General features: G+C 42.4%; 1 protein-coding gene across 1 annotated transcript in view; it reads left to right on the top strand.

The window, feature by feature from the left end:
* Positions 1–9,025, top strand: part of LOC117432626 (E3 ubiquitin-protein ligase TRIM47-like) — a 38,982-nt gene that overhangs the window by 16,498 nt on the left and 13,459 nt on the right. Inside the window, exon 8 of the mRNA XM_059016193.1 lies at positions 243–308. Within this exon, the coding sequence (XP_058872176.1) occupies positions 243–308 (66 nt within the window). The remainder of the gene's footprint in view (positions 1–242; positions 309–9,025) is intronic.

Raw genomic sequence — 9,025 nt, 5'->3', positions numbered from 1 at the left:
ATAAAGACCTCTTGCAGATTGTTGGCTATATGAATACTGCAGATGTTTTATTTCAAATGATTTCCCCAGGTTGAAACGCCCCACCTCATTTACAGTGACATCCCGAGTGATGAGAGCAGGAAGGAAGAGAGTTTCTAAAGACATTACATGAGAAAACAACACAATAGCACTCAAACAGAGACAGAGGGATTCAAACATTAAAAAAAAAAACATTCTTTGTTTCTCTCTTTTTTTCTGCCCAGTGAATGAAGTTGCAGTTTACAGTCTGCAGGGTCCAGAGCCAAGGAACAGAGCTGAGTTTTTAAAATGTAAGTCTGTTTTCACTGAAACATTTGATTGAAAGATGTGTCACTCCATTGAGAGAAGAGCTAACACTACAGAACAGGGAGGGGTGGAGCTTGAGGGCAGCAATTATTATTATTTATTAGTAATTGTGAAGCCATTAATCTACACTCCTCTCCAACAAGTATTGGTTCAGATGAATACATGCAGAATGACTGGGGGAGGGGCATTTGTTGCCTGTTTTTCCACTCAGACCTTTCTCTCCCTAAATATCTTGGTATCCCTGAATAGATAATCATCCCATCTTTTAATACATGTACAATGCATGTGAAACCAGTTATGGTGTAAAATGATCAGCTATCCCTCCCATGTAAAAGTATATTGCAGTATCACTGCTCTTGTGGGATGGATTGCTCATTAAAATATTAGATATTTGAAGACGATATTCTATTGAAGATATTTAGTAAGCAAGGGGTCTGAGTGGGTAAAATGGCAACACATACCCTGTAGGAACATTAAGTGAACTGTAATTGTATGCAGAGCTGCATTTGAGTAGTTCCAATTGAAGAAGTTTGATAAGATCGAGGAATTATAATGAACAAAACAATCAAACAGCAAGAGAATTTAATAGCAGCAGTTTATTGAAGACAGAAAAATAAAAAGAGAGAACTTATCCAAAGTCAGAAATAAATCTCAAGTAACAAATCTATTGATTATCAATCTTAAACATCACAGTCTAAATATACTTGTCTATAAAATAGCAGGGAGGATAGAGGAGGGAATAAATAGGAGGGAGCATAGAGGAGGGAGCATAGAGCTGGAAGGAGGGAGCATGGAGGAGGGAGCACACAGGAGGGAGGAGGGAATAGGGAGGATGGAGCATAAAGGAGGGAGCATGGAAGAGGGAGAATGGAGGGAGCAGGGAGGAGGGAGCAATGAGGAGAGCATGGAGAAGATAGCAGGGAAAATGGAGGAGGGAGGATGCAGCAGGGAGCATGAAGGAGAGGTGAGGGAGCAGGTGAATTGTGTGAATTGTGACAGGGGTTAAAGATGCGTTCCTTAATTTTCCATTTTAAATGTTATTCAAATGCGTTTGTCTCTAGACTGATGTGAACTGGGTTAACGCTAATCAAAGTTTACCAGTGTTTATATTTATGTAATGTAAACTAGATAACTGCGATTCAAAAGAAGCTTCTTTTTTTACAAGGGATTGTGGCAAAGTGGCTGCTGATTAGAAACAGATGCAGAGGTGATGCAGTGCAGAAATAATCACACAAAGGAAACTGTAATCCGTTTTGAAAAAGGGGTTCTTTTTATTTGTTAACTCCCGGTCTGGCGACCAAATATAAGTCACCCGGCAATACACAGCAATGTGTAAAGCACAGAAGGAAACGATAATAAATGGTTTGCAGACCAAATAATAATACACGTTATCCGCCCCACAATAATACCATACACGGTCACCAATCCTGGTGCGTGCAGTAGTGCTCATGGTGGGTGATAACAATCAAACAGTGACTGTGGTGCAGTGTTGTTCCGGGTAGTGCTGGCCCAAGGCGACAGCTCCGGAGATGTGTTAGCCGTCTAGTGAATTTACAAAAGCAAAAGACAATTACTAACAGCGAAAAAACAAACAAAACACTCACAAACTCTTTTTCACAGATTATTAGGGATTTTTTCTGGTCCTTCCAGTTTCTTATCTCTTTGAACCAAGCAAAGGAAAAGATTTACGATTCTCCGTCCCCTTTATGCTATCACGCATGACCCCTTGGTAAACGACTGCAGCTGTCTCTACTCTCTGCAGCTGCTACGTCATTTCCCTTCTGGGTCAATACGTTCCTGCAACGGAGTCTCGCCTTCTTCCAGACTGACCGACTTACCGACCCGGGGAAAGAACTGTCAGGCCAGTCCTTCCAAAGAACTTGGTCCTTGCTACTTAACACCCTCACAGGTCGGGAGGGAGATTTACAACCAAAACTCATTGTATTTCTATTCCATATTCCATCGCTCAGAGTGGAGCCGAAGGAACACTTGGCTGAATCTATCTCTCCCAATACTCCCCCTTCCCGGGAAAAATAATCCGCATTTTGATGGTCTTTCCCTGCACGGTGTACCATGTGGTACATGAAGGGCTGCAATGCCAGATACCACCGAGTTATCCGGGCATTGCTGTCCTTCATTGTGCTTAACCACTTGAGTGGGGCGTGGTCTGTGACCAGATCAAATGAGTGTCCCAGCAGGTAGTATCGTAAAGAGTGAGTAGCCCATTTAATGGACAAACACTCCTTTTCGACTACGGAGTAGTTACGCTCCAGAGGTAGCATTTTTTTGCTGAGATACAGTATCAGGTGTTCTGCTCAATCTACCTTTTGAGACAAGACTGTACCCAAACCCACATCTGACGCATCGGTGTGGAGGATGAATCTCTTGGTGAAATCAGATGTGATAAGAGTGGGGGCCTGGCACAGTTTACGCTTAATAGTATCAAATGCCCCCTGACACTCAGCTAACCATTTAATTAAATTTGGAGCACTCTTCTTGGTGAGGTCAACTAAAGGGTTAACCACTGTCAGGGTTTCCCCTGGGTTCTAGATTTTTGTAGTCACTAGTGACTAATCCTTTCTAAAAACATTAGTCACTCCAGATATTCAGTAGTCACTACTGGCGCACAGCTCAAGTCTTCAAGGGTGTTATGAATCCTGTTTTTATTTTATACCTTAAATCACTGTATTGACCAAAACAATTATTTAATTTAAACCATTTTAATAATGCTCTACAGTTTAAATAAATTGGTCATTTACAGCTGTAAAGTTTTAGAACATTAAAACTCAAGAACCAGATTTATTTGCCCTGAAAAGCTACATACAGACACAGAACGCATTATGAATTACTTATACCATGTATGTCTTTTTACAATAAAAAGAAAAAAAAAACAGTGTTAGAATATCATATACAACCCATGGAAACAGAGTTTTGCAATAAGGCTGAAACTTTGCTGCTTGTTTTCTTTTTCTGTTATCTGACGCTTGTGAGCTTTGTTTGTTCTTTTTTTTCTGGTGTTCCGAATCCAAGTCTTCATCTTCTACAACATGTTGTTCTGTTTGTTCTGTTTCACTCTTGCTGAAAAAACGAGTGGATTTTCTTCTGCGACATTTTACAGTATTGGCTGACAGTTTTGTTTTTTAATTCGCGCGCACAAGTTTACCGCAATCATGTATTTATATTGATGATAAAGTTATAGAAAAGAAGGCAAAGAAAAGTTCACTGTCCACGCATCTCTACAGCTGACCTCAATACGAAAACATATTACTGGCATTTTTAAATTATTGGTGACTAAAACGTACAGTACTGATGCTAATTAAAAAAATAATAATAAAACGCTTACCTTATCAGTGTAATGGATGTCCCTGCTTGTTACCACACAAATCACTGATGATGACAGGGAAATTGGAGAGAGCTTCAGTCGCAATACATTTTTGGCATTTTTAATCTTTGAAGGTATTTCGTCTTGATCGCCCTTTGCTAGTAATGTACTAGTATTGAGCCAACAATCCACATTTTTTCACTGGATTGAAAGCTAAAAACTCTTACTACTCTCACACCAGACCTAACGGCATGTCAAACTAGACCGCATGACAATACTTTGGTTTCTGACTGGCCATACATTCTGTATTTTTAAATATAGTACTTAAGTTACAATAAACTTTAATCTGGTCATTGAAAAGAATAAATATCGACTTGCCGGCATGAATGCACACAGGAAATAAAATGAGTTAAAGACTAGGCTTTTAGTTTTTTAAAATGTCTTTTTTTGTATCCTACACAGACTGCAGTAACCGCCCAACTGTTTATATTACATTTAAACAACAGGAGTTATTTAAAATGTACATATTTAATATGTAAATTAGCTGTGTGTGCACTGAACGCTCTGTCACAGTGCGTCAGTCTGGTGTTAGAGATTAAACGTTGATTACATGACAAAAGTTTGCAATAGATTGGCAAGTGGTACTAAATAAAATGCGTTGTCCGCCATTTTAGAATTTTTCTCGAGTACCCCCAGGGGTACATGTACCCCAGTTTGAAAACTGCTAGAAGAAACCACATTACCAACAGATACAGTTTAATAGTAGTAGTATTTAAATGCCGTTGTCCTGACTGGTAAATTCTTCCAGCTTCCCCTTTTATTTTGACAATTTCCATATAAAAAATGGCATTTTTATCTTGACATTTTTCATTCTTAGCCACCAAGTAAATATTCTGGACAGTTTTTAAAACAATTGTTGCTTTATTTTTACAACACACGTTGGTGTTGTTGATAATATGATAAATGCGTATATCTGCTTCAGGTTAAACGATGGCCCGTGTTACACAGAACACTACAAATAAAATGTCAAATATACACTATGTATTTCGTTGGTTTTGTGGATTTGCTATGTTTTTAACTTATTTTAGTACTGCACGTAATTATATAGTTTAGAAAATGCTACTTACCAAAACCATGCTGCACGTGAACTGTATTACATAAGAATTTCCTTTATTCCGATTCCAGTGGTGTTTTCTCAATGCAAGATGTATTGTAGGCATATATACAGTGCTGTATAAAACCACATACACTGTATATATATATATATATATATATATATATATATATATATATAATTTTATCATGCTCATTATAGGCCTGCTGGCGAAATGGTCAAGAAACAGTTGGTGCTTAACACATAATGAATAATTTTGGCCCTGAATTTTAGCATTTTTGGTCATAGAAAAGACACATTTCACATATTTTATAACGTTACTGTAGGCTACTGTGGCAATGTGCCCCGCCCCTGTGTGCATATTATGTGTTGTATGTTGCGTGCGTGTGTTAATGTTGGTGTATAGATTGGTACACGGGATATAAACGGGTCTGTGTTTCACATGTGAGTTAAAAATGTAGATTTGTATTTAGGCACGAGGAGGGCACAAATCACTTCACGTGCTGGTTAAATGTAATATGTGAGCACGGTGTTGCATGTAATTAATTCACGTGCTGGGATTCAAGTGAATAATTAATTAGTAATTGAATCCCAGCACAACAGTATATATAGAGACACATAGCTCTCACTCGGGGTTGTGTGTTCGGTGAGTGGAGAACGGGATTGGAGACGGAGGTAATTCTGAATTGTAAAAGTAAATAGTTAAAGTATCTGCTCACCATGTTTGTTTGTCTGTCTAGTCCGTTTTGTTTGTCTATTTATTTTGGCGCAAGTGCCGTGTCCTGTTTTTGTGTTTAAAACCTTTTATTTTCTGTGCTGTTTTATTAAATGCTGAGCGAAAGCATTCGCTCAGCTCCATCAAACCACACGTCTCTGTCTGTTTATTTCCTGCTTCTGGTCTGACGCCACCCACTCCGGCCGTCTTTGTGACAGCTACTTATTTTTTATTTTTTATTTTTTCTTAGTTAATGATGCATTTTCGTTTCACAAATCTTCTGCACACAGTATTTTTAAGCACAAATATAATAACCTATATTTCAACAGTCGCTGCCGAAGCTTATTACTTATTCTTCCAGAAGTAATGGACGGGTGTAACAGGGATACAAGGTTATATTGTGCAGTGCCATGTTGTTAACAAGCCTGATGTTGTCGTCCAGGCTTTACTGTGAACCTGACTGTAACCAGGGAGGGTGTGAGCGCATTCTACTGGACTGGAGAATAAAAGCAAGGGACTTTAATTATGAAAACGCAAGTGTAAACAAACAAGTAAAAAAGATTAGCCTGTCGTCAGACATGTCATGCTAATAGAACACACATTAATTTACTGCGTATTGGTATTGATTGCGTCTGGTCAGGGAAGGGGGACACACGAGCGCGTTAAGAGAATTTCAGCGGGACATTGGCGCAATGGTGCGGCCTAGCGCGAACACTGCGGATGCAAAGGTTTGAGCAGAACTCTCTGTAGTCGTGAAAGCGCAGCAGCAGAAGCTGTCAGATTGCAAAGAATAATGCGAGGCTGAAAACTACAGCAGCACCGAGCACAGCCTCATAAAGCGGTCTGGGATAATGTCATATTCAACCAAATTAGTTCTGCCGGGCAAGTCAGAAAAAATATCGCTGAATTCCTCAATAAGCTTACGCAGCTCCCGTTGCTGGTCTGGAACCAGTTGTTCCCCCATCGGAATGATTTTTGTGCTAGGAGTCTCTGGACAGGGGCCTAAATCATCCTCTGTGTTGCCTGGGGCTATAAACAAGACCTCCCTTGCCTGGCAGGGCTTTAATAAATTGACATGATAAATTTCATGTTCATTACGGCGATTGGGCTGTCTAATTTCATAATTCACCTTTCCTATAGCCCGAATCACTTCATATGGGTGCTGGAATAATGATAAAAAGAAGGGTACGGAAACTCCTTAGTCCTCTTCACAACATCCGTGGACTTAAAAAGGGATAAAAAAAGAAAAGGTTAATGAATTTTCCGCTCTGTGATAGCAACCAAACAATCACCACCAGCCAATGCTTCCTCTCTCCCTCCGACCCATTCATCCCGCATATGTTTTCAAGGACCAACCCGGAACACAGTAGCACGTTCCCTTTAGTATGCAAAGCCCCGCCCCTGTAGTCAGTGGAACACCAATCCCAAACTGACAAGTGTCCTTACAACTCACTTGACTCTAGTGGCTGGGATTTACATACTCGTACTTCCGCCCCTCACCAAGGTGCCGCCCCTCATAAAGATGACTTTCGTCACGAGACCTTGGTAAGGGAAGTCCCGAGTTGATTTGATGCTTTGTACTGTCGAGAGGCTGAATTACAGACCGAAACCCCTTTGACTCATCACACTACTGTAACGTTTTAGACAGAAAGTTGGTTCTATGATCAGTCAAGATCTCTTTGGGGATCCCTACTCTAGCCATAATCTGCGCTAACTCGGTGGCTATTGCAGCGGCACTAGTGGACCTCAATGGAACTGCCTTTGGGTATCGTGTTGCATAATCTACCACCACTAATATATGTGTATACCCAGAGTAAAGGGCCCACTATGTTCATTGCAATGCGTTCAAAAGGGGGTGGAAATAATTGGCAGTGGAACCAAAGGGGCGGGGCACACTCGACCCGGCGCTACTCGCTGGCAGTCTGGGCATGTGGCTACATATTTCAACACATCAGTATGAAGACCTACTGAATAGGTTCGAGCTAATATCCTCTCCCTTGTCTTGTCAGCTCTGAGGTGCCCCGCAATAGGGATATCATGCACCAGCCTCATGACCTCGGTCCAACAAGACAGTGGAACCAATAATTGTGTTACAGGCTGTCCTGTGTCCGCTGCTAGATTTACTTTATATAGTAATTGCCCCTTGATACTGAAGTGTGGCTACACTAGCACCCCAGCGCCATCAACATCCTTACCTTCAATAGACAGGACCTGCTCCCAAGCGTGCACCAGTGACGGGTCATTATGTTGGCCCCACACTATGTCCGCGCTTGATTACCACATGTCCGGTATATTGAGAGGGGCTGGAGTAGCATCTGCCCTGGATGGCCCAGTAACCTCGCCCTCTCGGTCACACTGCATTCCGACTCCCTTTGACTGGCGTTTGTTGCCATTCAAGCACTCTCCCACCAGACCCCAGCCTTGTCTCAGGGATGCTCCCTCCCATTTTGCAGTCCGTCTCTCCTTGTTTGTTTTTCTAGGATGGAAAATAGGAGAAAACATTTCAGCTTGAAAAGGAAACACATCACCAATCCGTTCCCTTTTCTTTTCTTCTGCCACATTTACGTGTGCGGCCGAGACTGCCATTATTTGCATTAGTTCTTTAAATTTTGGCCAGTCTCGGCCCAGATGTGGCAACCTTTCCGCCACCCACACTACCAGGTAACGTTTTATCGGTCCTACCGATAGATATACTTTTAATGTGGGGTATGCCGCTGTGTCTCCATGGATACAGGAGATGGCCACCTGACCTCGTGGCCGCCACGACACACCGCCCAAGAGAGCTGTTCTAATTAAGGTTTGCTCACATCCTGTGTCCATTAATGCGTGGGTTTTCACATTGCCTAAAACCACATCAATCATACAAGGCCCCTCCCGACCATTTTCCCCGCGCTTACCTATCTCAGGTGCCCAATTACACGCGGCCACGTCACACTCCATGGCAGCGGGGCATGACCTGGCCAGATGTCTCTGTTGGTTGCACCTAAAACACGCTGGGGGGACAGAGGGAACATTGGTTATGTAGTTGTCTCGTTGCCTGTAGGGCAACGGGGCAGGGGCAGCACCTCTGCCCCAGCTGGTGGCCACCTCTACCCCAGCTGGAGGCTGTGTGGTCCAGTGGTTAAAGAAAAGGGCTTGTAACCAGGAGGTCCCCGGTTCAAATCCCACCTCAGCCACTGACTCATTGTGTGACCCTGAGCAAGTCACTTAACCTCCTTGTGCTCCGTCTTTCGGGTGAGACGTAATTGTAAGTGACTCTGCAGCTGATGCCTAGTTCACACACCCTAGTCTCTGTAAGTCGCCTTGGATAAAGGTGTCTGCTAAATAAATAAACCTTGGTCTCCATGAAGAGGAGGTAAGGGGGCCCATTGGGATCGGCGGTCTTGGAGGTCTGGGTCCCGGGACTGATGGTAGGGGTGGTGTTGGAGGAGAGAAAGGTAGGGGTCGGCTGCTCCAAGGGGCGGGAACCGACATTATCCCAATCCGAGCGGAGACCAGGGAGTCCTCGTAATCCTCCGCCAGTTTTATGGCGGCTTCCAGGGTGTCGGGG

This window comes from Acipenser ruthenus, chromosome 52 (assembly GCF_902713425.1).
Source record: "Acipenser ruthenus chromosome 52, fAciRut3.2 maternal haplotype, whole genome shotgun sequence".
NCBI lineage: Eukaryota > Metazoa > Chordata > Actinopteri > Acipenseriformes > Acipenseridae > Acipenser > Acipenser ruthenus.
Note: the sequence above shows the minus strand (reverse complement) of the source record. Positions and strands in the feature narration are given on the sequence as shown.